General features: G+C 46.6%; 1 protein-coding gene across 1 annotated transcript in view; it reads left to right on the top strand.

Moving 5' to 3' along the window:
- LOC121614514 (golgin subfamily B member 1-like) overlaps positions 1 to 13,175 on the top strand; it is a 37,714-nt gene that overhangs the window by 20,419 nt on the left and 4,120 nt on the right. Inside the window, exons 19-22 of the mRNA XM_041948459.1 lie at positions 564 to 732; positions 818 to 922; positions 1,103 to 5,524; positions 12,865 to 12,959. Of these exons, the coding sequence (XP_041804393.1) occupies positions 564 to 732; positions 818 to 922; positions 1,103 to 5,524; positions 12,865 to 12,959 (4,791 nt within the window). The remainder of the gene's footprint in view (positions 1 to 563; positions 733 to 817; positions 923 to 1,102; positions 5,525 to 12,864; positions 12,960 to 13,175) is intronic.

The following is a 13,175-nucleotide window of genomic DNA, read 5'->3' as shown; positions in this document are numbered from 1 at the left end:
CTCAGTGAAATCAACCCTTAGAATGTGTGTAAAAGGGATGAAGATGTTTACACATCAAACCATGAGCCACCATAATATTTCACATCATCACACTTGCATTGTCACACTAATGTGGTATTTGGCTGATTCCTGTTCAGAGATCTTCTGTTTGAGCAGCCCTGATCCTTCATGTGGCATCATAGCACACAGCATCATAAACCCACAGATCCTTTGTGTTGTCACAGGTTCAGCACCGTTGGTGAGCAGGAGACGCTCTGAAATGATATTGCATTCATAATTGTATGAATAGACACAGTAGAAGACAATGGAGAAGGTCAGCAGTGTTCTCATAGTGGTGTGTGATGCTTTTTAAAACAGTTTTTACAGTTTGGTCTTCAGAGTTCGTCTCATTACTGCAAATTATTTAGCTGTGACAAAACACCAAAACACAACCAGGACCTGGACCAAATCGCCTGCAGAACACACTGATACTGTGCTGCAGGCTGCCTGGTAGTTTGTGTTTCTATTTGTAAAGTGTTAAATGTTGTAACTGAGTCTCTTTTACCCGTTATCGTGTTTTTTAGGCTGAGTAGCACACAGGAGTGCCTGGAGAGCTCACTCATCGAGAAGGAGAATACGTTGGCCAAGACGTCTGAGAAACTTGAGCTCATCAACGGCCTCCGAGAATCTTTGAGTGAAAGAGAAGCTCAGTACAAAGAGGTGTCCGACAAGCTCCTTCAGGCCGAGCACACCGTAAGAGTTTTGACGCCATCTTTTCTGCCGTTTGTCCCAGTTCGATACTGAGCGGCAGTTCATTTTGTTGTTTTATCTCCTGCAGCTTGAGAGTGTTTCCAGTAAATGCATCAGCTCAGAGAAACAGTGCTCTGAGCTGAAAACAGAAGTTGTCGACCTCACGCAGAAGCTGAACGTGCTGAAGGACAAGGTGTGATTTTATGAGTTGGAACATGAATGTTCAGAAATGTTTCACTTACTGTGAGCAACCTTTTTCTGTAGTTTTTTGTCCATTTGTTGTTGCGTGCACGGACTGCAGTTAATGAATCCTCTGCTCTGGTCATCAAAATTCTGTTGCACTCATCGTTGTTTTTTATCTTCTCATCTTCAGACACAAAAACAGGAAGCCACCATAGAAGCTTTACAAACTGACCTCGATCAGACAAACGAAGAGCTGGACAAGCTGAATACCGCCTACCTGGAAGAACGAGCCCAACTCATTCATGACCTTCAAAGCTGCGAGCGGGAAATCGACAGCCTTAAAGACTCGCTGTTGGAAAAGGAGAAGGAGATATCAACCCTCTCTGGTAACATGGCGGAATTTGCAGAACAGGTCACGGTGCTGAAGCAGGAGCTCAAGCTCAAAGAGGAGAACCTGGTTCAGGTAGAAAATGCACTGAGAAAGGCAGAGAGGGAGACTATGATCATCAGAGAGTCGCAGAATTCAGACCAGCATGCACTGGATAGCAAGATGACGGAGCTGGTCGGGAACCTCAAGGATACGGAGATGGAGTTGATCAAAGCCAAAGAGGAGAGAGAGTCAAAGGTGGCTGAAGTTGAACTTTTGATAAAGCAAGCTGAAGAGGACAAGAAAACTATTCAGGAGCTTCGAGGGGAGATCCAGAAACAGGTTGTAAGCCATCGTAATCACCTTTCTGAATGTGAATCACATGTCACATCACTAAAGGAACAGCTGACTTTATCCACCCAGAAGCTGCAGGAGTCTGACGGACTTGTGTTGCAGCTCAAGGACAGAAACACCTGCAATGAGCAACTACAGCAGCAGCTTCATGATAAAGAACAGGTGTATCAGAAAGAGCTCAAATCCTACAAGGAGGAGCAGAACAAACTTCTAGCACAGGTGGAACAATACAATGATGAAATGCAAACATTGTCCAAACAACTAAACGAGCAAGTACAGAGTGAAGAGCGCATCAAAAAGGAGATGCGAGAGAAACTGGAAACCGTAGCATCACAGGCCGAGGACGAGAGGCAGAAATTCAACACCGAACTGAGAGTCCGGGATTCGGAAAACGAGAAATTGAGCAGTGAGCTTCAGAGCAAATCTGAAAATGTGTCTAAACTGAAAAACCTATTAAAAGGCCTGAAGACTGAGAAAAAGCAGCTGCAAGAAAAGCTCGAAGGGCTGAGTGAAGAGCTCGAGCTGCAGAAGCAGAGTGTAAATCAGCTCACTGAAACGGGTACGTCTGCTCTTGAACTTAACCGCACTCTTGAGAATCAAGTACATCACCTTACAAAAGAAAAAGAGAGACTCGAAGTGGAATTAAGTGAAAGTGTAAAGACTGTTTCAGAAGTTACAGTTGAAAAGGAATCGCTGCAAGTCAAAATATCCGTGTTGGAAACGCAGTTTTCACAAAGCAAAACAATAATCGAAGGGCTACAAAAAGATAAAGAGGAACTGACTGTTCGAACGAATGAGTTAAATAGAGTTCTTGAGCAGAGCACACACTCAAACTCAGAAATTCTGCTGGAAAAAACACATGAATGTAATAATCTCAACCAGCTACTCAGGGAGAGGGAGGAGAAGGTAGAGCAACTGCAGAAGCGAGTGCAAAGCTTGACCTCTAAGACAGACCAGCTTCAGCATGACGCGGCAGAAAAAGAACAGACTGTCAGCGATCTGCGAGCACAAGCAGAGGCCCAGCGAAACCAGCAAAGCCAACTCCAGGAAACACTGTCCCTGCTCCGAGAACAGGACCGCAGTCTGAAGTCTGCCATCATGGAGAAGGATGCAGAGAACCAGCGTTTGCAGAATGAAGTCACACAGCAGAAAAACACTGCGTCCAAGCTTCAAGCAGAAGCTGAATCACTTAACGAGGAACGCTCACGACTTCGCCAGCAAATAGAAGACAGAGAAGAGATGTTGAAAAATGTCAAACAACAATGTGAAAAACACAAAGAAGAACTGAATGGTACAAACGAGACTGTTAAGTCTCTGAGTGAGCAGATCAGTGTCATGGAAGGAAATGCCAGAAAGCTTGAGACTGAATTAGAGGTGAGGCAAACAGAGCTGGCTAATTTAAACAGTTACATCCAGGCAGCGACGGAGCAAAACCACCAACTCCGTGCTGCATGTGAGTCCAGAGAAAAGGAGCTCGCTCAGCAAACGCAGGTTCTGTCGGACCTCGATGGACAACTCAAAGCAGCTCTGGAACAGAACTCCAGTTTCAGCATGAAAATCAGCAGCCTGACAGAGAGCAACCAGAGACTACAGGACGAGCTGGCACAGAACATCAAGTCAGTTTCAGAACTAACCGCTGAGAGGAGTTCACTCCAAGAACAAAAGTCTGAGCTGGAAAATCAAATCTCAGAAAATCAGAAAATAATTGAGGGTCTGTTGAAGGAAAAGGAGACACTCACTTCTGCAGCAGATGAATTAAAGGAAAGCGAACTTTCAACATCTGCAGGGTTGCACGAGAAAACAACTGAATGTGCTGATCTGTCGAAAAGGTTAACAGAGAGAGACGAACAGCTTCAAAGTCTACGAGAGCAAGTGGATGCCTTTAAAAAGGAAGTGAGTCAACTCAACGCGTCCTTGAATGAGAAAGAACAAAGCGTGTCGGAGCAGAGTTCACAGCTGGAAGCTCAGCAGAACCAGCTGCTGCAGCTTCAGGAAACTCTGTCCATGTTCCAGGAGCAAGGATCTGTCCTCAAGTCAGGCCTGGTGGAGAAAGACACGTTGCTTCAGCAGAAAGCAGAAGAATGTGATGTTTATCAGAATGAAGTCACGCTGCAGAAAACCCTCATCTCACAGATGCAGGCTGACGTAGAGTCACTCAGGCGAGAGTGCTCGGAGGCCAAAGAGCAGATAGAGCAAAAAGAGCGAGCTCTAAAAGAAGCAACAAACGAGTTTCAGCTCCACAAAGATGAGCTGAATAAACGCAGCGAATCAGTGATTTCCCTCAGCAGTCAGCTCGGTGCCATGAATGAGAGTGCTGCAGAGATGGAGGTTGAGATTACCAACCTGAAGGCCGCTGTGCAGACACTCACAGCGGAAAACTGTCAGTTAACACAGGAGGAGGACCAGAGGAAGGCAGAGATGATTGATTTAAAGGATAGCGTTCAAGCACTGAACGAGCAGAACGCTAAATTAAAATCTGAATTTCAGAAAACGGTGACGGAGCTGTCCAAAGCGCACGAAGAAGTCGCACATCTCAGTGCTGCCTGCTCAGAGAGGGAGACGCTGCACTTGACCATGCAAGGAAAAGATGAGTCCCTGAAACAGCAGGAGGCTTTGATCCAGCAGCTCGGCAGTAGGATAGCCGAGCAGGAGGCGCAGCTGAAACAGAAAGCAGATGACAACATCAGTTTAAGTGCAAAACTCTCAGAGCTGGAAGATTCTGCCTGTAAACTCAGAGGTCAAGTTGACAGTCTCACTTCCGAGTCAACCATCCTGAAAACTACTCTGAAGGAAAAAGAACAGTCAAGTCTTGAATATCAAAGTCACTCTTCAGCCTCTGTTGAAAATCTCAATTCACATCTACAAGCTAAAGAGGCCGAGTGTGAGAGCTTAAAAGAGCAGGTTTCACACCTGGAAGAATCTGTCACAAAGCTCAGTAACACCCTCCAATTACAGATATCTGAAGTGGAAAACCTAAGAAAGGCTTTGGAGGGAAAAGATGCCGCTCTTTTGGATCAATCAAAGTGTCTTCAGGATATTCAAAGAAGAGCAGATGAAGCTTTGCTCTTCAAAACTCAGTTCATGGAAAGCACAGAGCTGGTGTCACAGCTACAAACTCAGATGCAGTTACTGTCCACTGAGTGTGAAAGCCTCAAAAAGTCAGCAGAAGAAACACAAAGTGCCTTTAACAACCTGCAAGAGAAATATGCAGCTAACTTAGAGGAGCTGCAGGATGTGAGGAAGCAGCTGTCCCAAAGGACTGATGAGGTGTCCAACCTTCACAAGTTATTGGACGATAGCGGTAACGAACAGCAGACATCAGAGACCACCATAGTAACTCTGAGAAATGAGATCGCTGCGATGCGTCACCAACTTGAGAAAATGAAAGACTTGAACTCAGATCTTTCAAAGGAAAAGGATGAAGCTTTTGCTTCCCATCAAGCAAGCGTGTCGCTGCTGACTGTTGAAATAGAAAGACTCAAATCTCAACATCTTCAAGTCGTGGCGCAAATGAACGCGCTGACGGAAAACCTCGAGCAGAGAGAAATGGCTCTTCATGCAATTAACAGTCAGTACGCATCCCAGGCCAAACACACGTCTCAGCTGGTCTCAGAAATGCAGAAGCTAGAAGAGCAAAATAAGAGACTGAATGAGGAGATTAGCTTGTCGAAGGAAGAGCACCAGAAGCTTCTCACTGCCGTCAGTAATGAAAACACACATTTGCAACAGGAAGTCAGAAAAGTTCTTGCAGAGAAGGAAGAGCAGGAAAAGAAACATCAGCAAATGTGGGCGTCGCAGGGGGAGCTGCAGGTTCGACTGGAGCAGCAGTCCAGCAGCACCAATGAAATAATGAAGAAAATGATGTCCGAGAAGGAGAGCCTTCAAGCTAAGGTTAGTGCCAAAGATGAAGAACTGTCTCGATTAAAAGAAAACATTCAAAAGATAGAGCAAATTCTGCAGGACTCTGAGAAAGAGTGGCTGCTAGTGTTGGATAAAGAAAAGCAGGATAAGAATCTGCTTACAGAACAGTTGAGAAGTGTTGAAAATGAGATGAAATCTAAAGATATTAAAGTTAATGCTTTGAAGCTAGACTTGGACAGTTTGCAGGAGAAACTGGCTGAAGCTTCCTCCGCAGTGAAGCAGGGTTCAGATCAGCTGAGCGCAAAAGAGTCGGAGGCATCGGCGTCCAGGATTCAGCTCGAGAAGGTACTAGCGTCCGTCCGGGAAAAGGATCATGACAACAATATCCTGCAAAAGGCTCTAAAAGCTGCAGAGCAGGAGTTACAGAATCTTGTAGCGAGAAAAGAATATCCAGGTAACGATTCCTGTGTCTCGCCACCAACCACATCGGAGAGATCAGAAAAATCCTCTTTACAGGTCATGATAAATCAGTTAGAAGAAAGGCATCAGGCTGAGGTAGATGCTCTGAAGAATGAGCTGGATAAAACCGTCGCACAGTTGCAAAGAACACAGAAAGATCTTAACGAAGGAGAGAGGAGTAAAGAGGAGAAGGGTCAACAAGTGGCTCTTTTGCAAGAGATGGTCGAGCATCTCCACACTCAGCTCAGTGCTGAAACAGAGAAAGTGAAAGAAGCTGCCGTCAATCACTCGTCTTTACACAGTGAATCACAAGCAAAAGATGAACAAATCAACTGTATGAGCATTCAGATAAGTCAGCAGAAGGAATTACTCGCTGGACTAAGTCAGCAGTTGAGGGATAAAGATGCGTCCATCGCCCAAGTCATAGAATCTGCCTCAAATGAAAGAATGAAACTCGGAGAGGAAAAGACGTCTCTAATGACGCAGCTAGAAAGCATGGAGCGAGAACACGAAAGCTCCATGAAGAGGCTGGAAGAGGTCTCTCAGCAGTTAGAGGAGCAAATGTCGTGCTCTCAAAGTGAAATCGAGACAAAGAATTCAGAGAAGCTTGAGCTGATTAAAGAAAAGGATGCGATGAAGAGCGAATTAGCCAAGGTGTCCAAAGAAAGAGACGCTACAAAGAAGAAGCTTCAAGCTGCTCTGATTCTAAGAAAGGATCTGTTGAAAAAAATAGAGCAGTATGAAAACCAAAAAGAAGAGAGCGTGAACAATAAAACTGAGGTTTCACTTTTACAGGATCAGTTACAGGACGCAACAAATGAAGCTCAAGCTGCTGCAAAAATGTACGAAGAGAATGTTTCTCTTCTCGAAAAGAAAATTCTTGACAAAGAAGGAGAGATCCTTAAACACAAAACAGAAAGAGAAAGACTTGTAGAACAATTACAGTCAGAACAACAAACTTTGCGAGCCACATTAAATGAGAGAGAAGTGTCTTTGTCAGGAACTTTGCAAGCGCTGACGGAGAAGAGCTCTCTTATCGAGCAGCTGCAGTCGAGTGCTGCTGAGAAAGAAGAAGCATTTGAGCGGGACAGAAGCAGCTGGACGCAGAAGTTAGATGAGCTTCAGAACGAGATCGAGACATGTAAAGATGAGTTAAAGGACAAATCTTCCTCCGCCGCTACTGCCGTGGATTTAGAAAACGAGCTCGCACAGGTGAAGCACGAAAAGGCGATGCTGCAGAAAAAGGCTCAGGCTGCTTTGCTGGCACGCAAAGAGACGATGAAGAAAGCTCAAGAAAACGAAAAGAAACTGACTCAAGAACTCGCCGAGCTGAAAGACGACTACAAGGCTCTGCTGGAGCAACGCTGTCAGCAGACAAACGAGCTAAATGCTGTCCAGTTACACTTCGACGAGAAGGTCAGGGAGCTGGAGGATCTCCGTAAAACCTCTTTGTCTGACCTCGATGAACTGGACACTTTAAGACAGCTTGTGGAGGAGAGAGATAAAACTCTACAAGATCTGAAGATGTCTCTGGCAGAGAAAGAGAGTCAGTGTCATTCTCTATCAAACTTTCAGACAGAGCTAGAAAATGTCAAATCCAAATTTGAGAGCATGTCTGCTGAGGTGGTATCTAAAGACGAGGCCCTCGTGGTGATGGAGCGAAGAGCAGAAGCTTTGAAATCAAAACTTCAAGTGGCGGAGGAAGACTTTGCTTGCGCTTGTTCACAACTAAAAGAGAAAACAGAAGAAGTTGCGAAATATCAGGAAACAATTAAAGCTGCTGAGCTACAGACCCAACAGGAGAAAGAAGCTCTACTCAATGAAAACGCTGCTTTGGAGACTCGGCTAAGCATCTCTGAGTCTGCACTGGAGCGACACGAGCAAGCAAATGAAGGGAAAGGTCAACGTTTGATGGAAGAAAACAAGGCTCTCTTGGAGCAGAGTAATCAGATGAAAGTGGAACTGGAGAAAACACTTGGTTTAGTTTCACAGAAATCCCTGGAAATTGCAGCCATCCAAAAGACGTTAGAAGAAACCCAGCAGCAGCTCAGTGAGGACAAAGGTGTTGTGATCGAGGAGCTCGAAAAAGTAAAACTGCATTGTGCTGAAAAACAAAGAAGTGTGGATTTGTTAACGCAAGAAAAAGAAGATGCTTTCAGATTGATTGATGGACTCAAAGGTGAGGTAGCTGCACTGAAGGAATCCGAGAAAGTAACCATGCCTGAAATGTGCATTAAACAGGAAGATGTTAACAATGAAGGGGTCAGTTTGTCCTGCAAGTCTGCTGAAAACTTTGAAGTGAAACTAAAGGAGAAAGATGATGCCTTGTTAGTTTCTCAGGCTCAAGTCTCAGAAAAGGACAAGCTAATTGCTGCACTTGAGCTGCAATTACAGCAGCAAGTTAAAATGCACGAAACTGCCATTGAAAGGATGAGAACCGAGGCTGGTGAGGTTCAGAAAGCTCAAGAAGACGGCACCAGAATGAACGATCAGGACAACCAAAGCAAGATTGCTCTCCTAACAAGGAAACTTCAGGCAGCTTTAGTTTCGAGGAAAGAACTGTTGAAGGAAAATGCATCGCTCAAGGAGGATGTAGAAAAGCTGTCGGCCAAACGTGAAGCTAAAGAAGCCGAGTGCTTTGCTCTGGAGTCCTCTGTGCTGAAGCTGAAACAACAAAATATGGACCTGGAAAGCTCTGTGTCATCTCTGAACAAAGAGAAGGACGAGCTCAGCGCCCAAGCTGATGGCATCCTCAATGATAATCGCAGCCTATCAGCAGCCTGTGACAGCTTGAAGCTAACCATAGAAAGCATCACCCAGCAGAAACAAGCTTTCTCCTGCCAGCTTGAATCTCTGAAGGACTCCCAAACAGACGAGCTGTCCAAGTGGAAGTCAAAGCACGCCGAGCTGAAACAGGAGTACGAGTCTCTTTTACAAGCTTATGAAAATGTTAGCAGTGAAATGGATAAGATGAGACAGCTGTTGGAGGGAGCGAAGAAAGAGAGGCAGGAAGCCCTCAGAAAAGTCCACAAACATGAGGCTGAGATGGAGACGCTGGAGAAGCAAGCTAAAGAGATGGAGCAAGAAAACGGAAGAATTAAAGAGAGGATGCACAAATTCTCCAAAGAGAAACGGCAGAAGATCGAGGAGCTGCAGGAGGAGAATCAGAAAACTAGAGAAGAACTGGCGGAGCTTGAAGAAAACCACAAACTGACGATGCGCCAGCTGACTGATAAAAATCAACAGTTGGAGGAGGAGATTTTCAGACTTAGTGGGTCATCGGAGGATCTCAGAGAGCAGCTTGCTGAGTTACAGGCTGAAAATAACCAAATGGCAGAGAAGCTTGAAGAATCTAGCTGTTCGTTGGAAAAGAAGCACTTGGAATCTAACACATATGCAAACAACATGCAGCTTAAACTCGATGAAGCCCTCAGTTTGAATAATTCACTGACTGCCCAGATCGAGGCCCAGAAAACAGAACTCGGTGCCCAGTTGGAAATCAACAACTTGTTACAGAAGGAGAAGCAAAGTCTCTCTGAGAGAATGGAGAAGATACAGAATGATCACGAATCACAGTTGGGAAAGAAAGACGACGGCATTAAAGAGCTCAAAGACATTATTAACAGACACAGCCAAGACACCATTAGCCTAAACGAGAAGGTGAGAATCTTGGAGGATGATAAGTCTCTCCTGCAAGAGGAGCTCGAAAATGTTCAGGAGATTTCCGACAAAGTCAAAAATGAAAATGAATATTTGGAAACCGTGATCCTCAAAAACTCCGAAAGGATCGACGAACTGACGGAGTCTGTGGCTGTTCTACAAACCCAGAACACGCAGCTGTCCTCTCAGCTGGCGGCGAGTAAAGAGATGAGCAATCAAGTTCGCCAAGAGAAAGAGGAGGAGCAGCTCAGATTAGTCAGAGAGTTCGAGGAGAAGCTCAAGACGGTTCAGAGAGGCAACGAGGGCTCCAAGAATGTGAAGAAAGAGCTGCAAGAGCTGCTCAAGGAAAAGCATCAGGAGATAAATCAGCTGCAGCAGAACTGCATCAGATACCAGGAAGTGATTTTAGATCTAGAGAGCTCTTTGAAGACATCGCAGTCAGCCTTTGAGCACCTGCAGAAAGAGCTGAAGAGAAGCTCGGAGAAAATATCGGTTTTAGAAGAGAGAAGTAACCAAGTGGAAGCTGAGCTGGTGAAGCACAAGAATCTCCTCCAGCAGGCACAAGAAAAGATTTCAAGGGTTGAGTCGGAAAGAGACCAGCTGGCTCTGAACATATCAGAGCAGAGTCAAAAGTCAGAGGATCGGCTCGCGGAGAAAACAAAACCACATGACGATACAGATGAAAAACAGTTTGACTCGTACATGGAGAATCAGTTTGTGCTCCAGCAACAAATAGATGAACTTAAGGGCTTAAAAGATAAAGAGAGTCAAAAAGTGACTGAACTGCGGCAACAGCTGGACTCCCAAGATCTGCAGATGCATACTCTAAAAAGAGCAGCTGAGACCACTGAAGCCAAGCTGTCCGCCTTATCTGCCTCTCCTCAAGGTGCAGAGGCCACCAAACTTTGGAATAGTTTGTACCAAAAGACGCTCCACGAGAAGGACAACCAGCTCCTGGAACAGGGCTTTGTGATCAAACGATTCCTCGAGGACATGAGAGTGAAAGATAAAGAGGTGAATGAGCTGCGAGTGACCAAGTCAAGACTGGAGAGGACTCTCAATGAATACTCTGTCGCCGCCGCCGCGCAGCAGCGGCAGCTGTTTGTGATGAGCGCGAGCAACGCCGAACTCGCCGAGACTGTGGAGCTCCTGACCGTGCAGGTGAAGGAACTCAGCGCTCACGTCGAAAGAATAGACCAAGATAAAAATGCACTGCTCCGACAGCTTGCTGACAAAGAAGATGTGATTTCCCAAATGCAGCTGAATCTCCAGCAAGTAGAGAAGATAAACGCTGACTCTGATGCTCAGCTGCTGCTCTTACAGTCGCAAAACGACAAACTTCAGGCTGACTTTGACAAGCAGGGGGGAATTTCTGCACAGTTGAAAACACTCCTCCAGAGCAAAGACGCTGAGATCTCTTCCTTACTGTCCTGTAGAGACGGACAGATGTCAGGATACCTGGAACAGCTCCAGGCTAATTATCGCAGCCAGGTCGCGGTGTACGAGGACAGGCTGACATCGTCGCGCTACCAAAGAGAAAAGGCCGACAAAGAGCTGAGGGGGCTTGAAGCCAAGGTCAGAAGTCTGCAGATTAAAGTGAACAAGTCCAGCCAGGAAAAGGAGCAGATGGCCGCGAAGATGGAGTCGTTCAAGAGCTCGATGGTGTCTTTACAGAGCGAACGGGAGCGACTGATGTCGGAATACAGAATACTTGAAGCAAAGAGTCAGTTGGGGTTATCGGGTAAAGAGGGCTCTGCCGACGGGGAAGGCGGTGCCACCAAAGGCCTTAAACATGAAATAAGGAAACTGTTACATCAAATGGATGATCTCAACTCTGAGAACGCCATGCTCAGGGCACAGCTGGTTCGGTACAGAGAGGATTTGAATCAGGTTTTATCCCTGAAGGACAATCAGTTGAAGGTGCTGCTGAAGAAGCAGCAGGACGTGATCAAAAACCTCGAAAGCCAAAAGGCCGCCGCTGAAAAGCAGCACAGAGAGTCTCGGCTGGAACTCCAGAAGGAAGAGGAGGCGAGCGGTGCTCTAAAAGCAGAGATTTCTCAACTCAAAGCTCAGGTGTCCACGCAGGAAGCCGATATAATGGCTCTAAAGACGGAGAGAGCTGCGACGGACGAAGGCAAAGTGATCGCTGATTTGCAGGAAGCGGTGGCAGCCAAAGCAGCTGAATGTAATGACCTCCAGCAAAAACTTCTGTCTCAGAAAACACTGGCCGACGAGCTCAAGGGCAAGTTCCAGCAGCTGGAAAATGAAACGGACAAAAAACTGGGTGAAGCTGAGGACAAGTACAACGGTGAGCTGGACGCCTTCGAGCGGGAGGTGGAGCAGATGAGAAACGAGCGGGAGACGGCCGATCAACGGGTGGCAGAACTCGCAAAAGACCAGCTGGACATGGAGCAGCAGTTATCGGAGGCCAAAGCACAGAGCAAAGACATGAGGGCTCAGAACGAGTCGATGTGCAAAGCCATGGCCGCTTTGCAGAATGACCGAGACCAGCTCATCGAAGACTTCAAGACCCTGAGGAGCAGATACGACGACGAGCTCAGAGAGACTCGGGCAGCCTTGAACAAGGTTGAGCGCAGTCTGCGGGATGTCACCTCCGACTTGGCGATGTTCGCCAAAGAGAGGGACGTCCTCGTTCACAGACTGAAAGCTTTGGAGAGCAAAGATGCGCACACGGACCTGAACAAGCTGCTGGACGAGCTGTCAAAGGCTTTGTCGGCGAAGGAAAAGGAGCTGAAGCAGGTCGTCCTGGAAAACGACGCTTACAGCAGGCAGCTGTCGGCGTTCTCCAGATCCATGGCCAGCCTCCAGAACGATCGCGACAGGCTGATGGACGAGTTGAGCGGGGCCAAAAGAGCGGTAGAGTCCAGGCAAGGGTCGAGCCCAGAGACTGTCTCCTCCACGAGAGTGGAAAAGTCAAAGGGAAGTGGTGTCATTGCCCTGCAGACTGAGACAGACGGGCCGGTAAGTCGAGTCATCAGCTGTGATTGGAGTTGGGCTGCTGCTTGCACGTCGTCTCTCTGCTGTGTTTCATTATGTGGAAATGTGGCATGCAGGGTCCAGTTAGCTTGTTTTTTCTTTACCTGCCACTGCTTTGACTTGCATGGTGTTTTTTTGTTGGGATGCATCCTCTGGTGCCTGTGAAGTTCTCTGTTCGATCACATTTTATAGATGAAGTGCTGTATCTTTGAGACTGACGACCTCCTTCTGGTGTTTTCTTGATGTTATTTCAGGAGACGAGACAGAAGATGGAAGAAGTACAGCAAACTTACGGAGCGCCGCCTGAAAAAGAAATCAGCAGTTACCAGGAAGAAACTGCTGATCTAAGGTAAACGCAGACTGATGACAAGCACAGATAAATTCAACTTGTGTTTTCTGAATTTAAAGCGATTCTGTAGGGACACGTCAGTCACTGACCTCAGGTGGCTGCAGTCTGTAGGGGGCGCTGCTGCACGACCTTCCATGGTCTGCTGGGATGTCGACCCACAGCTCGGCTCACGTGCTTTTCAGTGCAGCAGAAACAGGAAGAGGTGGCAGCCACCTT

This window comes from Chelmon rostratus, chromosome 1 (genome assembly GCF_017976325.1).
Source record: "Chelmon rostratus isolate fCheRos1 chromosome 1, fCheRos1.pri, whole genome shotgun sequence".
Lineage (NCBI taxonomy): Eukaryota > Metazoa > Chordata > Actinopteri > Chaetodontiformes > Chaetodontidae > Chelmon > Chelmon rostratus.
Note: the sequence above shows the minus strand (reverse complement) of the source record. Positions and strands in the feature narration are given on the sequence as shown.